The sequence below is a fragment of the Trachemys scripta genome, chromosome 3 (genome assembly GCF_013100865.1).
Source record: "Trachemys scripta elegans isolate TJP31775 chromosome 3, CAS_Tse_1.0, whole genome shotgun sequence".
NCBI classification, from domain to species: Eukaryota; Metazoa; Chordata; order Testudines; family Emydidae; genus Trachemys; species Trachemys scripta.
The window spans coordinates 44,160,883-44,185,541 of NC_048300.1; the positions used below are offsets into that span (position 1 = coordinate 44,160,883).

At 41.5% G+C, this 24,659-nt stretch overlaps 1 protein-coding gene across 1 annotated transcript in view; it reads right to left on the reverse strand.

Annotated features, from left to right (window-relative positions):
• Positions 1-12,481: 12,481 nt before the first annotated feature.
• The window catches only part of RPS6KC1 (ribosomal protein S6 kinase C1), a 105,998-nt gene continuing 93,820 nt past the window's right edge, over positions 12,482-24,659 (reverse strand). The window contains exons 14-16 of the mRNA XM_034764581.1: positions 17,630-17,712; positions 16,517-16,612; positions 12,482-13,407 (exon numbers count right to left, since the gene is read on the reverse strand). Of these exons, the coding sequence (XP_034620472.1) occupies positions 13,297-13,407; positions 16,517-16,612; positions 17,630-17,712 (290 nt within the window). The 3' untranslated portion in view covers positions 12,482-13,296. The remainder of the gene's footprint in view (positions 13,408-16,516; positions 16,613-17,629; positions 17,713-24,659) is intronic.

Below are 24,659 nucleotides of genomic sequence, written 5' to 3' on the forward strand. Positions count from 1 at the left end.
CAATGCCCTGACTGGAATGATTTAGCTGGGGTTGGTCGTGCTTTGAGCAAGGGGTTGGATTAGATGACCTCCTGAGGTCTCTTCCAACTTGAATCTTCTTTGATTCTATGAAGTCACTCATAGGATCTGATGGCAAGGAATGAGTGGGGGCTAGCGAGTGAATTCTCAGGGCACTATATGATACTTAGAGGAATGGTGTTCAGTTTCCAATCCTGGGCTTATTCCCTGGGATAGACTAATTGGAAATTGCCCCTTTTCTCTAGGCTTTAATTAAGACCTGTTCACTGTGGCAGCTGAACACCTAGAGATAGCACATTGCTCCTGCTCAGATTGCTTCTCAGCAACCAATTAAGGAATCCCATCCAGTCCTCTTTTAGCCAGAAGGTCCTTGTCTATATTACAAAATTCTACCACATTAGAACAATTTTGTGAAGAGCCAAGTTACTAACCACGACTTTGAGGTCAGCATATTTTATTTTATTTTTTGGTTTTAAAAAAAGTTTACACAAAACATCTTTGCCCAGCTCTAGGAAGAAACGGTCCCTGCTCCAAAGAACTTACAATTCAAATAACACTCTTACCTCAAAGAGCCTGAACAAAGTGAGCCGAAATCCCAATGTTCTGTGCTGGGTTTAATGTTCTAGAAGTGGATTGTCTGAACACCAGTAGAACTAGCATTTGTTCTATTCCTTAAGTGCTTATTGACTAGGCCAAAGTGTCTCATGCATCCCAAACCAGCTGTTTGTTTGTTGACGACACTGAACATAGTTTGTCATTGTTTACACTCACCACCAAGTCATGGTGAGCATTAAGTGAGCTAACTTGATTCTTCACAACCAGGTACAATTCTGCAGTGTAGTCCATCCCAAGGATGGTGGCTACAATAGAAAAACTTGGGAGCAAGAGATATAAAATGGAGGGAAATTGGAGTGTGGGGGATCCTTGGGGTCCTGCCAGGGAAGTGTTGGAGTTCCACATGTCTCTCACCACTCTTCTGGAAATAAGGGTCAATAAAAATGATATTTTGGGGGAAAAATAAACATAAATGTAGCTACATCTTATTCATACAACCATTCTGCCTGGCTAAGGGTGGATGGAGCCAACCATGTGGGCTTCTACAATTCTCCAAGAGTGGATCTGCTGAGACATCACAGGCTGGTGGAAGAGGGGAGACACCATCCCTTGCTGGGCTCTGTGCATAAGATCCTCTTCCCAGGTTTCACATGCAGCATGTGGGGGTAGCATTTTCCTCCTTATTCCTCAGTGATGAGCACTGCTTTGGACATGTCTAAATAACCAAGAAATCTTTTGAAGACAAGGTGTTGAGCATGCTCCAGAAATTGTCAGCTTTCAGTGCAAGAACTGCCCTTTCTCTTCATTCTTCATGTTCCATCTTAATACTTATTCATTTCTCCCATCAGGGATCAGTCACATTTTCTTAGTGCAGGGGGACTATTGGTGTCTTCATTCCAAAATGTGTGGATGAATGATCTAAGATCACGGAGATAAACACACTGTTCATTTCCTGGGTGAGATTCTTAGTTGTAAGTTGTTTTTCTGAATGCTGTGGTTGCTGATTTCCCACATCTTCAATTTCTCTCTCCTGCTGCTCACTTTCATGTGTAGTGAATTGTAACATATGCCCTCTGCGCTCTCCCAGTTCTCCACCCGCCTACAACCGTTTCCAAAATCAGGAGGAAAGAAGGATTTTATTAGATTCAAGTTGACCAAAACGGTTTATGAATTTGGGTCCATTTCAACAAATTGTTTCAGTCGGAAAGAAAAAAAATTCTGAAATGTCTAAATGGTTTGTTTTGACATTTCCAAAATGAAATGTTTTAACTTTTCATTTCAGACAGATGTTTCCTTTTAGAATTCCCTCAATATTTTTAAAAGAAAAAAAAAAGTTTTTAAAACTTCAAAATCAAAACAAAATGTTTCATTTCAGGTCGATTGATCTGTTTTGATAGAGACAAAATGAGTTTGTCCCTTTTTTGATTTTTTTTTGGACCTGCACCCACACAGAATATTCAGCTATTTGCACAGATCTATTTCTTCCTTTATTTTTGCATGTGGCCTGAGGCTGTTTGGGTGTTGCTGGAGACTAGCAGTAGGATAAAAAAGATTTCTCTGATTTTGAAGCAGGCATTTTTATTTCATCCACAAACTGCCCTGCTCACCCTCTTCCTTGGGCAGAGTTTTTGTCTTTCACACCCAACTGATTTGGATGTCATTTGTGTGTCCCGACTGGCAGGGCTAGCTTTTTCTTTTAATTTTTTTTTCAAGGACAAAATGAAGATAGAAGTCATATATAAATAAAACAAATCTTTACCTGTATTACTAACAGAACTTCAGAAAGGGAAAGATTGGAAGAATTTCTAAACCCAATTCACTGTTCACTTCCTGTACTACACTTACTTTGGACACTAAGACTAGCCTCTTAGTTGCTCATTTTGGCTCTCATGCACTATAATAACTTTAATTATTGTTATATATTATGCCACGCCCCTGGCATCATGAATTTATAGGGGCCAGCTTAAGGGATATAACCAGTTTCAAGCCTGTATAAGTCTGTCCAAATAGGGGATTTACGTTGGTTTAACTAAGCCAGTTTAAACAAACCAGTGCAAATGGGAGTGTAGCCCTCAGTCTTAATGAGAACTGGCTTCTTGCTGGAGCATTGCTGCTTTGATATCAAAATGGCAGACAATACTGGCCTTGTATCCTCTACAGAAAAATGTAAAGTATTTCCACCATTGCCAGGATTGGTTCAGCTCTACCAGGTTAGGAACCTTAGTGTAGTATAGCTTGCCAGCTGCTGATGCAATCTGAAGCACAAAGTCAATTAGATCTTCTCTGAGTGGACATAAAGACAGGGCTGCTATCTCTAAAAACTGCTTTGAAAATTCATTTTAAAATTTGTATCATTTAGAGGCTGTATTTACTCATCTAAGCAAGAACTGTGATTAATCACTGTTTTACTTTTTGATTGAACAAATAAAGTCACCTGATAAAATTTGAGACCCTATGAAGATATTACTGTTCACAAAGGATTTTGAAAAAGCCTAAAAGAGCACCTCTATTTTTCCCGGATAACTTTGCTGGAATAAGCCTTTAGTTGTCACCAACCTCTCCCCAGTCAATGACAAAGGTCAGTTCAAAATTTCCAAAACAGAAACAAATCTTTAATTTTAGATACTATATTTCCAAAGATCATGCCAATAATGTGACAGGATAGTACGCTGGCACTAATGTTGATGCTATTGTGAAACAGCAGGGAGGTCAAAAGCCATCCCCTGAGCTAAGGGCACGAGGAGATCTAGCAGCATAGATTCCATATCCCATGCCAGAAAAGCCAAACCAAAACATACAGATACTCAGATGCACGTGTGCACATGCTGTAAACCAAGGGGTGGAACTCCTAAAGGGACCATCACTACCACGAGTAACTTATCACAGACCGACAGCATTATGGCTGGCAAAACTCAAAGCTGCTCTAGATTTCAAACCAAAACAGCAAGGTTTGTGAATTTCTTGATTTAAAAAACAAGTAACACATTGACAAAAGGAAAACAGAATTGGATAATACATTACTGTACTTTTAACAGATTTATATAAAGAAGGAAGCCAGAAAATATTGAACTGGAATTGCTCTGTGCTTTTACTTTTAAGATATAAATACAAATGCATTCATTATGCATCACATTATAATGCAGTGGCTTACTCTGAATCTTATCATGTAACGTTAAATTTATCAGCACATGAACCACTAAACAAGTCTGAGTTTAACAGTAATGCACTCTGACTGGGAATTTGTCAACATGGGCTCTGTGTTAATGCATATTTTTAACATAGACTGTATGGCTGCCTGAGTTGAGCAGCTGTTTATGGAAAAAGATATTCTTCTCTCTGGAACACAGTAACATAGACCCAACATGGCTCTCAGAAGCCTCTTTTAGCTTCTAACCCCACTAGAGTCCTTTAGCAATGAGCTCTGAACTAAAAAAAAAAAAATCCCACAAGAATCTGCACTATCCATCTTAATATTATAGAAGACTTAACCTTAGGCAAGGCTGTCTATGTGTGTGAGCATGAACCAAAATGAAGGTAAGGAAAGCTAGTCTTTTACATGCCATGAACCAAAGCTACCAACAGTTCTTTTTATCATAAATATAGGCTGAATCACACACAAGACACCTATTAGGGCCAAAGAAGGTTACATGCATATATACATCTATCAAGGGAAAACTAGATTTCCCAAACTCAGATGCTGTCTTCATTACAAACCTCTAATATCAGAAGACAGGGAAGAGCTCCGTTTTTAAAATGCATTTTTTATTATTCAGCCTTCAGTGGAAATGTCACCTTTCTAAAGCAAGCTGTTATCATGTGTTTCCCATGCCAAACACATGGCCTCTAAGGAGAGGATTTTATCTCTACATTTTTAGTGATTTGTATTTCTCTTTCAAGGAGCTCCATGCCTTAAGGCACCTGAAACACTAACAGCACAAGAAGGTAAGGTTACACGAGACACAGCCGAATAGGAAACAGAACCCAGCCCAGAGTCAGCAAAGCTTCAGACTACAGTCACCTTATCCCGTAATTCACAGCCCTTCATATGTTTAATTGTATTTGGTTTCGTTGGTTGGGACCATAGTCTCAAAGACACAGCGCACCCATCAACAGACTAAGCCGCATGACAGGCTCAGGAGCAGCCAGCACAACTGCCCGTGACGCCTGCCAATGAGCCAGATGCTGCCACATATTGGCATCTGGGACCTGGAATAGCAACCATGCTCTCAGTTTGGCTATGGATTCTGACCCTGAGTACTGGAGGAGACAAAAGGAGGATAGAAGGGAGGGGGAGGGGAAGCATCTCCTCATGATTTCACTGGTAAACATTGAGGCAAAACCCTATTATTTAGCTTCATTACATGTGACTGCATTTAAGCAGAAAACATTTCATGTTCTATTCTATATGTCGTAGGAGTCCAGTTTGCAATGATTAGGGTAATTTAGTTAAAGGAAACCAATGCTTCTCTTTATCTCACCCTTCTCACATTGCCATGCATCCAAAAAGACAATATATACCACCAACTTCCCCTCTTCAACAAACACTAACCAACCACCACCCCAGTGAGTTAGTCAAGTATCATCCCCCGAGATGGGGAAATGGATCAAGCAACCTGCTCTGCTACTGATGTGCAGCATGGGCTTAGGCAAGGATGCTCCCGCCCCAAGAGATTCTGGGCCACACCATTGGTCACAGCCCATACTTTCGAAGCCACGTTGACTACTCCGATTCAGCATGTGAAATAAAGAACATTGTACTTCTCTTGTGCTGAAAAAGAATTACATGGATGTGTTGATGGTAAGAAAGTAAATATAGCTACTGGCTTCTTGGTCTCATGGAACTGGCTCCATCAACATCTGTGTGCTGGTTTTAACCTATAAAACCTTAAGGTGGTCTGTCACCGATTACCTCACAGCTCCCTTCTCTCTTGGTGCAACAAGGAAGCAACTCAGATAATCAAAGGTGCTCAAGATCACACCTGCTGACAGAACTGTGAGGAGGCCGAAGGCATGGCACATACAGTGAAGGACCCTCATCAATGGAATATGCTTCCCTAGTGGTTTACCTGAGCTTAGATCTGTTGGGCCTTGCAGCGTGAGTAGGGTTGCCAGTTTTGGTTGGACATATTCATGGAGGCTTCATCTCGACATAATATGTAATTAAAGTCTAATCTTTAATTCCTGGAGACTCCAAGACAATCCTGGAGGGTGATTACAGAGCAGGCTGCTCTAAATCACAACACAGCATTGGCCCGTTTTGTGTCAAAATTCTTCCTAGTGGTCCCCAGTCCTGTGCAGGGCACTGTGAAATGCTTAAGCACTCTCAAATTCAGCTTATTTACCCATGCTGCCAGAGTGAACGATGCCCAAATAAATTTGTTAGTCTCTAAGGTGCCACAAGGACTCCTCGTTTTTTTTCTGAATTAGATATTTTCATTTTGGGAGACTAATCCTCTTCATTTCCTTGGGCCTTTGCCCCCTGTCCCTTCTCCCCTCCCCCCAACCTGGGGCAGTGGGGATTGGGCTTTGACTTTGGCCCTGACACCCAGGACAGTTGGGCTTGGGCAGGCTTAGGCTTCGGTCCTCCCTCCTGGGGTCATGTAGTTATTTTTGTTGTCAGAAGGGGTCTCGGTGCAATGAAGTTTGAGAACCCTGGTCTATACATACTCTCATGGTAAATGACCTGACTCAAGAAAGAGAATTACTCCTAATTCGAGAAGATGGTAGGACAGGGAGCAATGGTTTGCAGCTGGGGGGAGGGGGGAAAACATGTAGGTTTCAGCAAAAGGAAAGATTTTGACAACAGCAGCAAAGTGGAGAGTGAAAGAAAAACCAAGGTTCCTTCGCAGCACTCATTGCAGTGAGGATTGGATATTAAGGAAGATAGCATAGGGACTAGTCAGTACAAAAGGCAGGTTGCAGACTACACACCATGTGGCTTTTTTTTTTTTTTTGGTCCATTCAAGCAGCCATTCACAATCTGCATTTGCAAAGAATCATGGGTGATCTTGTTTTTTGCCTCTAGATGCTGCTTTAGCAAGACTCCCATTGCATATGAAGCGCTGCATGGTGAATTAGAGTTCACCAGATGTGCTGCATAATTCAATTATTTTTTCTTTTTCGGTCACATTCAGTGGAGGACTGGGGGAGAGAAAGCTCATAAATCAGGGTTCATGCCAAAGCAAAACTATCTGGGACAACGAGAACTTCAAGTCAAATCAGACATTGCTTACTACAGCTTTATTTAAGAAGGCCACTAACCACTGTGACATCTTCTCTTTTCCTGGCTGGCCCTCCCTTATCCAGTCCTAACATTTGCCAACTGGCTTGCCTGGTATATATGCCCAGAAGGGCTTTCCCCAGACGAGCCAATGAATCAAGGTTATCGCCCCAAACCTTCACAAGAAGAGACTAATTCCCTGCTGCCCACCATTGACATGCTTCCACCAATGCTCCTGCCCAGCACAATGCTATAACCCTCTGGCAGGAAGGCTCTAATCCCTTCTGACAGCACCCGTGGCCAAGAAGATGGAGGCACAGTTGCCTTTGGAGAAGTAGCACCTTTAATCCGCCAACAGCCAGTAAGTGCTGCTGAGGCAGTGCATTAAACCATCACCCATCCCTAGGAGTTATGAGCATTATCTCTGCAGTGCTCCAGTTAGCCTCCTTTGGCCTAACAGCAAGGTCTCAGGAAATGTAGCTCAATCTAGATCCAACACCTGGTGGAACACCAGGCTTGCCCTGATCTGCTATGTGTTCTTTTACATCAGTGCCCCAGGTAATGTTGCTCTTCTTTTAGATACTTCTCATAGATTTGAGTGCCATGATGAGATTCCAGCTCCGCACCACGTGAAAAGCTGTTAGCAGAAAGACAGTCAGGATTGCCACCTTTCACAGACTGTGCTGCTGGAAACAGGAGTTCTGGGGTGCCTAGATAAAATGCTACTGCCAAATAGCAGCTGTTTTGAACACTTCACCCCTTCCCATTCACCCCTCCATGAGGTTTTCCACTGGCTCTACAGCCACTTCCAGATTAAGGCCAAGTTGTGATGGCCAAGACTATAACAAGGTTCAAAAAAGAACTAGATAAGTTCATGGAGGATAGGTCCATCAATGGTTATTAACCAGGATGGTGTCCCTAGCCTCTGTTTGCCAAAAGCTGGGAATGGGTGAAGGCATGCATCATTTGACGATTACCTGTTCTGTTCTTTCCCTCTGGGGCACCTGGCATTGGCCACTGTCGGAAGACAGGATACTGGGCTAGATGGACCTTCAGCCATAGAAAATAAGAACAGTCATACTGGGTCAGACCAAAGTATTCATTCTCAAATTCAAGGCTCTATACAGCTGCCTACATCTCATCACTTGTCACCCTGATTGACACAAATTCCATAGACTTTGATGCCTACCTGGTCTTTTATATGGATCCGCAAAATCTTCCACTCCCGTCCCCTACATTTGCAGTCACCATGCTGATCCCATATGCTATGCAACATCCCTCTCCTCAAAACTCCCGACAGCCCCTCAAACAACTTCCCATAGGTTGATACCACAATATAACATATTAACATACACAAGGTATACCAGGCCCCATAATTAGTGATGTACTCCTCCCTTTCCATTGCTGATTTATTTAACTTATGCTCAGTCTAGCATTGTAGAATAGGTTGTACTGAGAACATACTCAGCCAGAACTGTGAACTCCTCAAGGCAGATATTCGATCTTTACTCAAGACAGTATGCACAAAAATAATTACAATAAAATTAAACCTGGGCATACCATAGCAGTAATAAGTGACTCATTGAGAGATGTTCAGTATAAGTAGTCTAGGTCACCATGTAGAAGAAGGGTTGCAAACCTGAAACAGGGAAGTATAAAAGGGATTAGGGACTGAAATTATTGCAGAGGCAAAACACTGGTCATGTCATCTCTGGCAACCCCACTGACCATTTAGGAGCACCAGTGACAGGATTTGGGGAAGCAGTAACCTATAAGACTGGAAGGCTAGATACAAAATGAGAACTCAAGGGTGGAGAAGCAGCAGAAAGTTTGAAAATCCCTTGGGGCTAAGAAAAAACAAAATCCATTCTAATCTCTTCTTAGTCCTTGCCAAGAAGTTGTAGGATTTCAATCTAAAAACATGTGTAACGCAGAAAAGATAAGATATTGGAGGGCACTTTTCAGATGTACTCAGCCCCTGTAGCTGCTATTGGTGTCAACCGGAATTTTGGGTCCTAGGTAATTCCACATTTAGGTTACATGGATTTTCAGATATATCAGTGGGGCAGAAGAGAGCCCTGAACATAACAATTCAGTTAATGGGCAAAGCACAGATGCAAAGAAATTGACAAACATTCTCATTTCATTACTTAAATTACTCATCAATCTTGCTAGAGAGGAAGTTTCTATTTCTCCAGCTTCCTGTTTAGTGTCCTTGAGAAAACAAATGACATCACGTTGACAACCCCACCTCCCCCTCCCCAGAAAAAACCCCCACACCACACACATGCCTGTAGTGGTTTACTTCCCCTTTCCCTATACCTGATTATGTCTAGTACAGAGGTTCTCAAACTGTGGTGCGCGGACAACTAGTGGTCCACAAGCTCCATTCAGATGGTCCGCAGATAGTTCCCTCTAACGTGCGTGCCTGGGCGGCCGCACACGAGAGAATGAAGGGCCACTCACCTAATCAGAGCCTGTGTGGCTCCACTAATTAGGTGCCTGGACAAGATGCACATGTGAGGTGGTGGCCTTGGGGGCAATGGGGGTAGCTGGGAGGGTGAGAAGAGGGGGTGGGGAGAATTTGGGATGTGCAGGGCTGTGGCGGCCAGAGAAAGAGGCGACTTTCCCCAGCTCCAGGGCTGCGGCTGCCAGGGAGAGAGACAGCCCTCCTTCCCAGCCCCAGCTCTGTGGCTGCTGTGGCGGGGAAGAGACCCCCAGCTCCTTCCCAGCCCCAGCTCAGGAGAGAGGGCACATTCATCGCATTAGAAAGGTAAAGACTACTGATATTAAAATATGAGTTATGTGCTTTTATTTGTAGAACAAAAAACCGTTAATGATTATGAAGTTGGTTTTTTTTTATATAGCGCTTTTATCCAAAGCACTTTAGTTAGCTAACGGTACAAACAACATTTGGAAAGATCATTAAGTGGTTCACCAAGACCCTCAGCAATTTTCAAATGGTCCATGAAAAAAAAAAAGTTTGGTCTAGTACATTAGTTAGAAAGAGCCGACATCCCCAGCGTTCTTCATTCTGAAGCCTTTCGGCATGGGGTTTATTATACCACCGTTCGAAAGTTTAGAAACGAACATATGAGTTGAGGAAATGCAAAATGCTGGATCTGAAGTGCTACTACTACCTACTTTGGAGGTGCAGCAAGGAGCTGCATGGTAGTGCTGATACAGCCAGAGCTCCACAAGAGGCCAGTCTCAAAGAAGAAAGAGGAACTGTGCTACAGGCACAGGAACTGATGTTTCTTACCATTCAGGGGGAGATCAAGACAATGCCCCCTTCTTAGATATTTTTTTAACTGGATGCAAGTTCTTACAAAAGGGAGAAACACTGTACAGGGAGGGATGGGTGTCCAAACTGTCCCCACCACAATGCCCTCAATGGAGAACTTCAGCACCCTGATACCAGTCCAAAACTTTCCCCTTAATAGGAAGCAAAAACTTTTACATGATAGCTCTAACAGGGGCAACTGTCCAGTGAGGACTATGTTGAAGTGTCCCAAGATCATTGCTTTACCTAGACCCTGAATTAGGATAGTAGAGAAATCTAAGAGCTCATTCTACTGTACTAAATACACTTCTCAATAATCACTACAGGACAGCACTGAGTTGTTTTTCTATAACAGTTATAAGCAGTTAAGGCTATAATAGGAGTGAGGTAGGATGGGCTTTAGATCACTAAAAGACCGAAGACCATAAGGTACTGTAGTGACTGGGTCAATCAGTCTGCTATAACCAAAAATAAATATCTTCAGTGCAGGGCCCTGGAGGGAAAGGGAATAAGGAGGAAAAACCAGCACAACCTCCAACAGCTGGTCAGACATGCTGAGTACTTAACATAGAAAAATATATATTTGGATACCAGGGCCATATTATGAGCTGGTGGAAATGGCCAAAACTCCATTGGCCTTTCAGGGCTGAATTTGAAATCCACTAACAGCAGGCTGAATTTGGCCCCACAGGTTTAAGTTTGTGAAACCAATATATTTAACACCAAGTAGTGTGACATCCAGCAATAGGAGCAATGGCAGAAACCCCCTTTTCATGTATCAGCTCGAAAATTGTGTTTGCTTTAGGTGATACAAATAGTCTATTTAATGGCATGGTTATTAAAAACATAGGATATCAAAGACCTATTTAGGGCAAGTTGCATTCTCAAGTGACAGCTCCCTTATGTTGTCTATGACACAGATTCCCTCCCTCCCCCCCCCCCCCCCCCCCCCGAAGGAGATTCTATTGACAGCATTCAAATAAAAAGTTAAAGATATATTTGGATGTCATTAACTAAGCCGGGTGCTTTCCACTGAAAAGAAATGGTTATTTGGTCCCTTCCGAAATGCTGTTTTCTTTCTTCTTGATTTTTGGACTTCAGGCTGTGTTTATGTATCATTTTGCCTTGCCCTTGACCAGAAACTGCACATAGATACCACTTGAATGGTTAGAACTAGACAGCATTTAAAGATACCAAGACAACAAGAAAAGTGTTTTTAAAAAGTTACTGGCAAACTACCACAATGGAATAAGCCAACAGACCATATTTATCTGAAAGTGTTACCGTATAGAGAGCCCCAGGGATTGAGTCAGGTGGCTGAGGGAAGGGAGGATTCACTTGAGCAAAGAGATCTCCTTCCAAAGTCACAGCTAGGGCACTGCTGGAAGGAAGCTCTGCAACAGCTTGGTCTGAGCATTAGAGATTTCCTACCAGCTCGGCACAGGAAGTTGTTCCTGTGGCTCACCTGAGGGAGTTCCTGTTATGAAGCCAGAGGGTGGTAGGTTGAAATGCAATTTCTGAGAGTGATGTCATCTTGGACAGCACTCCATAGGCAATGATACTGGTGACCTGGTTACAACCTGCCCTGTTGTTGCAGCCCCTCTGCTGGAGTTCTGATCACAAGAAGAAAAAAAAAAAAAAAAAGAGGGGAGTGGAATAATTTAAAAAGGAAAAAAAGTTTCCAGATTTCCTTTGTTTAAGTGAAGTATTTTCCTTTTCCACTTTATTTTAATACACAGACCTCGTGTCTAACAGATGGAGACTGTGCAGATGCACTTTTGGGAGTGCCCATAAAATATGTTGCTAAAATACAAATAGGAGCAAAAAAAAATTTTTTTAAATACAGTAATGATTGCTGAAGCCTCTCTTTCGCAAAGGGATTTGCCCTTTGTTCTCCAGATAAAACTAGGGTAAAGGGACATTTAAAAACAAATACATTATCTGTAAAAGTAGCTGTCTATGCTGTATTTATGTACATGTCAGGAACATGGATTGGCATAGTTGGGGAGCTGCAATAAGAAAAAGCAAAACTAAGGCAATAAATACTCTTCATTTCTTAGCCCCCTTCTCCCCATTCCCTCCCTCAGATCCCACTACTCACCAAACAGCTCTGCCTATTGTTTCAATCCCAGTTTCCACCCAGAGTTTGCTTAGTTGCTGCTCACTCAATTGGGACCGACAAGTCCCCTGTTTCTTCTGTACCTAACACCTGGACACAGATCATGAGAGTGGACCAAGCCACTCAGATTGTTAGGATCATTAAGAGATAAGACTCCAGAGGATTAATCGGGAAGAAGAATGTGGGCAATGGGGTCTTGAAGAGGGAGAGGTTAAGAGGAGAACACACCAAGGAAGAATTCATTAAGTGAAACTGTGGTAACTGCAATTAAGAGAGAAGAGTCTCATTTTTATATCCAGACATTTATTTAGCATCATGTTTTCTTGGTCCTTATTAAGTTAGTAAAGCAATATTTACCTGGCTGAGGAAAAACGACTTCCCTTTTTGTAGTGACTTAAACACAAAACTCATCCAAAGTTATGGAGAGAGAGTTCTGCACAGACATTGCTAACCGAGAAAGCACAATGCGGACAGCACTGTTTTTTTCATATGCTCTTTCCACTATTTAAAATGATATGCAGCCACTTTCAAGACACATTCCACAGTATGATGCAACAGCTTTCTTATTTTTTTCCATGGATACATATTCTTGTTTTATAGGCCAAGTTTTGCATAAAGCACTTTTAGTATTTTGTTCTGCATATACCATTAATAAATTATTTGATCCTTTCCCCCACAGTCGCATCTAGCACAGGGAAATAGTCTGTTGACACTATAAAAGGCCCTACTTTCTGCTGTCGTGGACTAGAGAGTTATGCACTTCTGTCATCTGATGAAGCACATGGAGTGTGGTCCTGTTTCTACTTAATTCACAAGCTGGCAGTGCTAGACATGCTTACCCAACAGTTTCAACATAGAGCACACCTTTGGTGAGAAGGTTTACATATAGCAGCCACTTGCAATAAAAATAAACTAGCACCCTGTCCAGTCAGTGATTTGTGTTAAAAATATTTCCTTTTTGCATGATTACTCCCGTCTCCTTTATTCATATTGTCCAAGTGATTTAATACGCCTTATACGATGACAAGTCAGGGGTGTTTCTATGCCAGAGAAATTCCTCCATCAGAAGACCTGAGCATATTCATAGAGCCATATTTCCTTTCATCTCAAAAGATCTGCCCAATCTACAGGGGCAAAAAACGGATGAGATTTGATGTCTTCAACACCTGCAACTCCAGCACCAAGACGCTCCACAGGGTTAAACTGCAAAAGCTTAAAAACACATCATACAATTCAGTTAGTAAAAGTGAGTACTGCTTCTTAAGAGTCACAGCAAGATCTAAGAGTAAGGTACGGCCTATAACACCGAACATATATAAAGTTCAGCACAATGATGACCCCCTTACTGGACATGGAGATACAGCCTGCTGAGACTAAAGACCCCAGCATGCAATGCTCTGGAACATTACATACTGGGACTCCTAGCCCCCAGTGGCTAAGAGAATGGCAGCTCTGGACTGCATTGTAGGTTGCATTTGGCCTACAGTCACCCTTTAGTCACCTCGGCAGTAACATAATGCCACAGATGATGGAAACATACAGGTTTCTTTAAGTTCCATGATTCTGTCTCTACTGCCCTAGAACACGGTACGGTTACAAACAGTTTTTATCCCCTGAAGAGTATTTCCACAAAATGATTGTAACGAATAAGGGAGTCTAAAGTGATGTAATTAAATCCAAATTTAAAATTGAGATGTTGGAGAAAACTGGTGCAATAGTTTAATGGAAAAACTGCTAAAACTAAACAGTTTATTTGCTTGAGTTACAATCTCCAAACAAGACAGCATATTGAAAACCGGCTGTATTCATGTGGAAATGAAAGCATAATATTTATCCCTACTGAGTTTAATTCAGAATGGTAACTTTAAAGGGAATCTTAAGGCAGTACTTCAAATAGTCTGATAAAGAGCCGTGAAAATAGTTTGTAGACTTGGAGATTGTTTCTATATTACAAATACACAGTTCAAGGGCATACATTTAATTTTTGCCTTTCTTCAGAATGTTTCAGAATATAAATTAATGACAAGTTTCTTCTCATACTTGTCATGAAGGGGTACTGTGAATTCTAATCTCAATGCATTCAAATGCCTACACCTGAGAATCAAAATGAGCATAAACCCATAAGCATATTAATTTGTACATTTTAAATTGGTTCTGCCATTTAAAATAATCTAACTTCATTCCCGAAACATAACTCGGGGAGCAACTGCATTACTGTGAGAATTTACACAAGCCAGCAGACAAGCAGATGCAGTCACTGTCACGCTGCCTTCCCATGAAACGTAACAAGTGACAGCAGGTGGGAAAGTAAACACAATGAATTTTATGTTCTGAAGTTCTGTATTACAGAACAAAAACTTTACTCTTGGAAAATAAATGCATCATAAGTTATACTAGATATCTTTTTTCCTTAAAAAAATGTGTGCAAATGTTATTGGCCAGTGAAACCTGGAAGTATCTAAAGAAAAATCTTGAGGACAAAATACCAATTAAATATAAACTAAGAACCTTAGCTTATTCGTTTAACAAAACAAAAACAAAAAATAGAAAAAAAAATCTGTTTTCTCCTAAGTGAAGGGCATGGTGTTGGCTAGATGAAGAAGGCAATGAAGTCATCAGCACTGGAAGCTGTATGCCATGAGACAAAACTTGGTATGGTTTTCCATGTAGCTGCACATTGATCCCTGCAAGCTATTTTGTGATGTCCTGACCTGCGTAACCTGTTTGGGGGTGGAAGAGGAAAGCCACAATGACAAATTGCTAACCATGCCAAGAGACCCTTCCTTTTCCTGACAAGGCTTCCTCAACAATGAATGGTAGTTTCCTTGGATAGTCACACAACAGAGGTTTGATTTACTAGCCTATGGAGCTGAACCTCCATCCTATAAGTCACCAGACTGCACATGAGGACTTAACCTGAGCTACGACCCCAACAGATATGATCTTGTTATCAGTTTGAAGTTGCCTGAAAGTGAAGACTATACTATATATCCTTGTGTCACTTCAAACTGTAAATGGTAGACGCACCTCTGCTTGGTATATTTACAAGAGGACCAGACAAAAACACAAGTAAATTTACAACACAGACCAATCTGTCAGAGAAGCGGACTACAGCACCTAATAAGTCTCCAGCTCTACAAGCATACGTGAGATATTTCCTTCACTGTGCATTGTTTGTTTATTTCTCACACTCTTTAGTAACATGACACCTGTGTGTGCTAGGCTGGCACTGGAATTGGTGCCGTATTACAATATGACTGACAGACAGTAAATCATTGGCTTGGGAGAAAGATACAGAAGTCAGTCTGCCATTGGTTCCTTTAGACGGTCAAGCTTTAAGTTTATTTCCTTGGGTTTCAACTGTGTTCAAACCAAGACTGAGTTCCTAAGTGATGTAATCATTTGTGTAGCCTCTAAGCCAGATGCTCTTCATCCAAAGTCCAAACCACAAAATCACCATATATCATTTACCCTGTTCAAATGGAGTCAGTCATACCTATGACTCCTATGTTATGTTTGAAATTAATGAACACGTAAGGAGGAGAGAAAGGAGAGGTACATTCATTGCAATTCTATGCTGTTCATGCATAAGCTTATTTCAGCATCTTGTGTTATCAGTCATGACCACCTAACATGGAGAGCTAGAAAACAGCAAGTCTTGTCCTTGTTTAAAAAATCTTTAATACAAGGCACATCAACTAGAAAGGCTGTGTATTTTCTTTCAAGCCAGCACCCCTTTGCTTCAGTCCTCTAATGGACAATGTATTAAACATTATCTTTCGGTTGCAAAAGCCAGATTATTCACACTTGTCTTCCATCCTTAAGGGATGCCTTGAAATTCTCTTCCTTCATGGAGGGTAGTAACACATTTTCAACTATAGCAATGTCATAGGTATGGTTAACATAACAGTAAATTATGGATTATTTAGTGTCTGAAGGTAGCTTGATATATTGGCATTGGTATTTTTGGATTGAATTAAAATGTTCATGGAAACACTTTGGATGGATTTAGGACAAAACTCCTAAAATGGTCGTATACCACAAGAGGATTTTCAAAAGCACTCAGCATTGGCTTAACTTTTCTCCCTTTGAAGTCAATGTTAAACTCTAAGTCCTCTACTTAGAAGTCTGGCATCAGAAGTCAGAATTTCCAGATGTAACAATATATTCATGCAAAATTCATAAGCAATGACAGGAGGGCTGCCTACAACCCTGCAGTCAGCTTTCCATAGTTAGGTTATTTCACTGCTACAGCACAGTTAGAAACGTTTGTACATATATGTATGCTTACATATGTAAAATATATTTCCTGTTAAATTACCTGCTGAATGAGTGATCTGGCCTCTTTGGATACGTGATCTGGCATGTTCAAAGAACTGTGAGTGTTTATTCCTGCTGGATGACACTCGGCTAGAGTCTGAAACAATCAATCAGGAACACTTCTTAACCAACATAATATAAAGATAGTATAGGTGCCCGCTGATGCAAACACTGTACTTAGAGCAATCCTCAGACTAATAAAAACCAAACCTCACAAGAGTATATTAAGGTACTTGAAGTTCTCCTGGAATTATATTTTTATACAATTTATATTTTAAACCTCTTCCCCCAGACTTCATCTTTGTTCTGCTTCTGGTCAATTGGATTCTTGAATTTTGTTCAAAATGAAACTGCTACGACTGTCCAAGTCCCCGAACAAATTTGATTTGGTCAGATATCCATTTTTTAGAATATTGAGTAGTTTTCCCAGTAAGTAGTAATGTCTTTTTCTACCATCTGCTTCTGTATGGGCTAACTACATATCATCACTTAAGCACATTAACCTCATACATTATACTTTAAAATTATTGATCCTAGTATATGCATGCATTCGAACATATGCAGGAGAGATGTAAAACTGGGCCATGTGAGAACAAGCAATAAGAGGGGAGGAGGTGAAATCCATTTTACTGACCGGGTGTCAATCTATATAGAAACTGATTAAATATCAACATTTCACTGCAGACCCAGCTCAAACCTGAATTAATGTTAGTACCACATATGTAGGTCTATACTGCTCCCTGGACTGATATCCAATAGCTTCAGAACTAACATTTGTATTTGTGTACAAATGCTGGACATGTGCATTGAAAAAAGTAGAGAAGGAATATTAGATAAAGAATAATTGTGGCTTTTTGATTATTATTAACCTCAAAATTGCAATATGGTAAATACAACTTTACCAAGTTTTTGTGCTGAAGCTTGAACAAGTTTGAATCCCTGAAAAACCTGTACAGTTCTTCTGATCCTGTGCAAGCCAAGCAAGTCTATGCAGCTCAGGTCTGAAGAACACAGTTGAGAGGGAGATCGTAATAAAAGCATGCTCAGGCACAATTGCTTCTGGAAGGATGGTGCCTCCATGTTGATTTTACTGAATACCTGCACCAGTGCCTACCTTTCCAGTGAGGAGTTCGAAGAGAATGGCACCTAGACTCCACCAATCACAAGCTTCTGTCTCTTCTAGAATAGCTCCAACCTCTGAACACAAGACATTTAGATTAAGATTTAAAAAGTCAGTTTCACCTTCAAAATTAATATTGATTTACAAGGTGACTATTTAATACTGATTGCACATACACCAAGTACTACAGAGCTTTCATTATGCCTGCATGCTACTGAGCCCTTCAGCCACCTATCGCAGGCTGCATTTTTCAATGCAGCTGCACAATATACTCAATTTATTATTTCCTCATTACTTGCACAGTATGGACATTTTAAATACCAGTAGGCACATGGGCAAGGATTCCTCTCCACTGGATTGCAATGTTTCCTTGTACAACAAAATTTGTTTAGTGAATTTAGGGCTGGTGAAAGGGGACAGATTAAACAGTCTTAAGACTGAAATCCATTTCTCCATAAAATAGGTACAGTCCATCAGGGCTGGATTTAGGGGCAGGTGACCCAGGCAATCGCCTTAGGTGCTGGGCGTGTGTGTGTGTGTGTGTCACTGAATTGTTTTTTATTTGCTTATATATGGCACGAATAAATACAGATTTACAGATCCTAGCATGCAAATTTATCATCTTACATGACAGGGATAAATCACGCATGCAAATCGTGCATCAATCATGAAATAAGCTACAAATTCTATAAAAAATAAGGTATTCAAAAGTTTAACAAATGGAGGGGTGGGCACCATTTGGTCTAGGGCAGGGGTGGGCAAACTACAGCCCGTGGGCTGGATCCGGCCCTTCGGAGCTTTGGATACAGGCTGCGGGATTGTCACCCTGGGAACCGCAGCCAATGGGAACTTCTGGGGAGGTACCCACAGGCGAGGGCAGCGCGTTCAGTCCTCTCCACCTCCTCCCCTAGAGGACACAGGGACATGGTGCCGGCCGCTTCCCAGAGCGGAGCGGTGCGGGGCCAGGGCAGGCAGGCAGGGAGGCAGCCCTGGCCCCGGTGCACGCTGCTGCCACCCCGGAGCCGCTCCAGCCGCACCCTGGACCCCTCCTGCACCTCAACCTCCTGCCCTAAGCCCCCTGCCGCACCTCGCACCCCTCCCGCACCCTATCCTGAGCCCCCTCATACGCCCAGCATCCCTCCCGCACCCCAACCCCCTGCTCTGAGCCCCCTTGTATGCCTCGCACCCCTCCCGCACCCCAACCCCCTGCTCTGAGCCCCCTTGTACGCCCCGCACCCCTCCTGCACCCCAATCCCCTGCCCTGAGCCCCCTCGTATGCCCCGCACCCCTCCCGCACCCCAACCCCCTGCTCTGAGCCCCCTCGTATACCCTGCACCCCTCCTGCACCCCAACCCCCTGCTCCAGTCCTACATTCATGGCCCTGCATGCAATTTTCCCACCCAGATGTGGCCCTCGGGCCAAAAAGTTTGCCCTCCCTGGTCTAGGGCCAACCCTGCAGTCCAAGCATGACAGTACCACTGCAATATCTCAATTCTGTCCTAGAGGGTGAAAGGATAGTTCAGTTATCACATGACCAATCCTTCATCTCTGAGGTTGCCAAGGAGGATGTCACTTTAAGAGGACGACACTAGTCCACTGGAAACTGGACTGAGACCATAAACTCATTTCATGGAATCACAGAAATGTAGGGCTAGAAGGAACCTCAAGAGGTCATCTAGTCCAGCCCACTTTTTGTGCTCATGCAGGATTTCACAGAGGCTATTCAACAGCCATCAGAATTTAGTAACTGAAAGTTGCTACCAACTGGACTGGATTCAAATCAACTACCTACTTACATGATAAAAGCGTCCATCCCTAATACCCAGCAGCCATCCAGACTACTTCGTTATTCTCTGTGCTCAGGACACAGCAGTGTGGCCTGTGTACACTCACATCATACGCAGTTGCACACCCATGGTTGTAGCAAAAAGAAAGCACCTGGCCTTGACTGAAAGTCATGTTAAAACCAAAAAAACAAAAAAACCCACATACAACCCAAGCTGTCTGCTGTAAAACAGGGGCATAATAGACTGCAGTGAAGAAGAAATCTTAATTTTGACTGTCAAAAATGCAATAGCTGCACTAAAATTGCTTTAGTGTCAAAATCCACCCCAGATTCCAAGCAGAGAGCATTGATTAGTATACGGTCACATGGCAGTTGCTATGAAACACATTATGCCAGTTTAGAAAAAACAATTGTGTATCCTTTTATGCAGATTAAAATGAAGATGGCAGAAGAGGAACTACAGATGCATCAGATTCCTGTAGCAGGGGAGAGCAGAACAGCAACTACAGCTCTCCACCTGACACAAAGAAACATTCAGAGCCGAATCCTGCAAGATGTGGAGTGAAGAGCACTCCCACTCCCATTAGCTGCAATGCAACTTGAAGATGCTCAACCCTTGCAGGACTGTCCCTTAATACAGCTCCTTTTTTACACTCTCCAGTACCACGCACACGGGGCAGTGTTTCTTTAACTAACACACTATCTACATTAGAAAGTTTACTAGGATAGTTAAAGCAATAGAATCCTTGGTAGTAACAGACACTGATGGGTTATTTGCAGAATCAAGCCCATAGTGCTTTCTACCAGAGAATCGCAAAGCTATTTACAAGAGGTTGTTACATATTAATTCACTCATTTTGCAGAAGGTCAAGCTGAAACAGAGATTGATTAAATGGCGAAGTGGGGACAAGAACCCAGTTCTTCTGACTCCAGGGCCTGAAGTCTTAACCATTAGAAAACTGCCAAATTATAAATGGAGAGTTGTATCATTTCCTGTCTCTTACCTATGTGAACCACAACATTCAGACACCAAATCCTCCTGTCACTTTCATCCCCAAACACCATTAAAAAGATACAATTAGGATAAATCGAAACAGCCACAAAATACAAGGTTCAACCTGCACTGAGGGTTCTAGCAAGATTGTTCACGTGGTTTATAGAGTCTAAATGATTAGTCACCAAAACCAAAATGTTAAGTGTAAAAGCCACCTAAGTAAAGCATCCATATGTACTAATCAAAATTGAAATTAGCTTTACTTTCCTCCCATTCCACCACCACCCGTACCCTCCTTAGGTGCAGCTTTGCCTTCCTACCCCCTACGGTTTTCACTTTCAAAATCAAAGTAAGATGTTTTCCTTAAAAAGTCATTATTGAAAATGCTACATATAAACATATGCTGTTTATATTCCGTTACTTTGAGCAGGTCACATTACTTTTGATGCAATACATTGATAATAATAAGTTCAGAATGTCATATCAATATTACTGCATTTTTATCTCAACTACACTTCATGGGAAAATTTAGAAATAGGTTATGAAGCACTTACACGGAAGCCAGTTAATGTAATACCACACAGTGCATATGCTTTTCAAAGCTTTAATATCGCAATAAATGTGAACCACAATATCTGCCCTCACTCAGAAAACATTTTCATCTCTATCCATCAGCAAAGTAATTTAGAAAATAAATGGTAGTACCCATAAGCCTAAGTGAATAATTTGGGCATATTTGTGCCTGTCCTTTATCAACCTTTAAATTGAGGACCCTATTCACATTCGGACATGGACACAAGTGCTAGTGTTTCCTAGGATTACCAGTATACAAGATCACAAGATCCTTTCAACTGGAAAAGATGATAGGGTGAACAAATCAGTAGTTCATCCAACCTTAATGTAACTTGACTAAAAGGGAAAGAGCTGCTTTCTTTTCCCCAGAAATCATATCCATGGGACAGTCGAAATCAGGTAATGCAGCACAACAGTGTTAAATTCCTGCACAGAAATACTTTACCTGCAACACCTATTGCTAACTGAAGACAAGCTTTGCGAAATGCTAACCACTTTCACTCAGACAGATGGTGCAGATAAACAGCTTCTGTGAGGAGGCTCAGTGCTATTCTTCTGATATAGCGGCTGGTCTTGAGTGAAAGGCCTTCTTTCCTTCCTACCTCCCCCCAGTATTTATCTGAACATTTATATTATACATAGTGGTACCTTCCTTCTTGATATGCAACTGATAGAGTTGTTTATTTATTTTCAATTTATTTTGCAAACAGCAAGCCAAGTAGAAAGGGGAGCCCAAACTAATTTATTTTGGAACCAAATATGTTACACAGTTATTAATATTGTAACCACGATGCACTTTGCCTGTTGTCCTTTATAAACTGCATACAATAATGGTACAATACCTTACATTGAAATACCACTCTTCATGCTAAAAGATCTCAAAAAGTGTTATATAAAAAGGCACACGACATTTTTTTCTCCCAAATGCACCTGATCTGGGGCTGACCATAAGATCGGTTGAGCAGTGTAGCGCTAGATTTTGGAATGAAAGATACCGGGTTCAGAAACAGTCTAGTGGACTTGCAGTCACTATGCAATTTAGGCCTTGTCTTTCAGTTCACCTGGAACAAAATTCAGTCAAGTTTTCCAGGAGAAACTAATTCCCAAAACAGATATTTGAATTAGTTCAGGCATAAGTCCTGAAGTTAGTACACATGAAAATAAGTTGATTTCTGAAAGTAAGCAGAGGTATTGCTTAACCTAATATTTAGAAGCTCTAGAGTTCTGTATTGAGAGGTTTCTCCAAAGCATAAAAAAAAAAAAAAAGGATACCATTTGTAACATCTAGCATAGTTTTTCTATTGGCCAGAACCCAAAACTCCAGTCTGAATTACCATCAGGTGACACTGTGGTACTCAGCCAAAACCATTAAGGAGGACTGATTGGGGGGAAGGGGGGGAGTGACAAGCACAACCCCCTGAAAATGATAGACAGGGTGTTTACCATTCCCTGCTGCCATGTATAGCCCAGAAAATCTATTTGACTTATTTTTCCTAATTTAAAAGCTTTGCATTTTAGTTTAGTATTATAAATGTCAAGAAGCATTTGCAAAGAATCAGATAAAAGGAACCAAAGCCAATTTACTCCACACAGATTCGGTCAGCCAAGATCTCGTAAGATACAGTAACTAAATATCACATCACATAAGTGATTTGGTCATAACGCTCTGCTAAAGTCTTTGCAATTTATAAACACACAGACCATTGATAGTTACATATCAAAGGTATATCATGGTCTTTAAACATTAAAATAGTGAAGCAAGTCAAATGAACATCTAACAAGATTAATTTGGGTATAAAAATAGGAACCTACATATTTAGATATTTAAAAGTGTACAGGTATCTGTGTTCCTCTTTAGAAGGAATTTCCTCATTCACTTAAGGAAAAAGGTTAATTGTAATAGAGGGGATTATGTTTTTTCTTCCTGTTAGCAACCCCAAATGGAATTAAAACTTCCTCTAAAAGTCAGGTGACATAGGAGATCAAGACTTTTTACCACTGTATTATCAAAAAGAAGGTAAACCTCACACCCAACATGATCTTTAACCCTTCAGCTACTTCCACTTACATTACAAAGCAATCTTCTTTATTAATTTCAAGTATTATGCCCAACCTAATACAAATGTCTCCTTTGGGAATTACATTTCTCTTGGAACTATTAACTGGATTTTGTTCCAGGCAAATTAAAAGAATTGTAAAGCAAATGACTGATTTTTACAAGTCAAACAGCATTCTAAATGTCTCGCTGCTTAAATTATTGTGTCCTAAAAGACTGCAGTGCAAGAACATACATTGTCTGAAAAGAGCTACTTTAAAATATGCCTTAAGAACAAGCTACGCAAGTTATTTCTGGAAAACGTTTAATAATCTCTGCAAACCCATTCCTTTCAACAATTGCTCTCCCCTGTGTGCATGGGATTTTGTGATTTTGGAGTTGAACTGTTTTCTTTCTGGAAATTTGGTGTCTTTAAGAACAGTATTTTATTTCCCACTTCACAATTAATCAATATTTTCTCTCGAGTTCCAGAACTTACCTCTGTATTCAGTTGGTCTAAATTATTTTAAAGTAATTCTTCACCAATCTTGTTCCCTAAATTCAATGTTTCTTACATTGCTTCACTGCTCAAAATGTCTTTATCCTCCATTTCTACTTTCTCCTTTACATTTAGGATCACACCAGTATATAAAAGTTCACGCAGCAAGTCAATGGCAAAGCCAGAAATAGAATCCATGGAGTTTAGTCTCTCACAATAACCATTAGACCAACCCTCCCTTTGATTTCTAGGGGTCAATGATATTTTAATCTCCTTTCTGAAACAATCTACTCCAAATGAAATTGCTACAATACAGAACAGTAGTATTTAATGAATATCAGCAACCTCACACTGAAAGTTATATAAACAAAGCTTCAGGTAATTGGTAAAGTGGGGCAGGATATATTTGTCCAGCAAATAAACATCATGCCATAAAGACCAATGTTGCTGATATTTTTGACTTTTTTTAATATTGTGTGCTTCCAACCATCAGCTGCATGTTTCTTCCTTATAGGAAACCGTCTAACAGCAGAAGTGAAGCTGTCATTTCACATCTGGGAGCATGGAGATCAACTTGTGGTGTGAAGCAATTTGGGCTTTATTGGACTAAAATTTTTATCTATAAATCTTTGATTTTGGTAGGCTTTGTATAATATACAGTAAATACTGGTTTAGATAGGGTTACCATACGTCCGTTTTTTCCCGGACATGTGGGGCTTTTCGGCTATCAAACCCCCGCCCGGGGGGAATTGCCAAAAAGCCGAACATGTCCGGGAAAAATACCAGCCGGGCACTTCCTCTCCCGCAGCTGCTCTGCTCCTCCCCGGACTCAGACTTCGGCTCTGTTTAAGAGCCAAGCTGCCCGAGCCAGCGCTACCGGCTTCGGGCAGCCCCCGTGCCTCCGGACCCTGCGCCACCGGAGCAGAGCAGCTGGAGCCGGGGAGGAGAAGTGCCCGGCCGGTGGCTGGGGTCCAGAGGCCCGGGGGCTGCCCGAAGCCAGTAGCGCTGGCTCGGGCAGCTTGGCTCTTAAACAGAGCCGAAGTCTGAGTCCGGGGAGGAGCAGAGCAGCCACGGGAGAGGAAGTGCCCGGCTGGTATTTTTCCCGGACATGTTCGGCTTTTTGGCAATTCCCCCCGG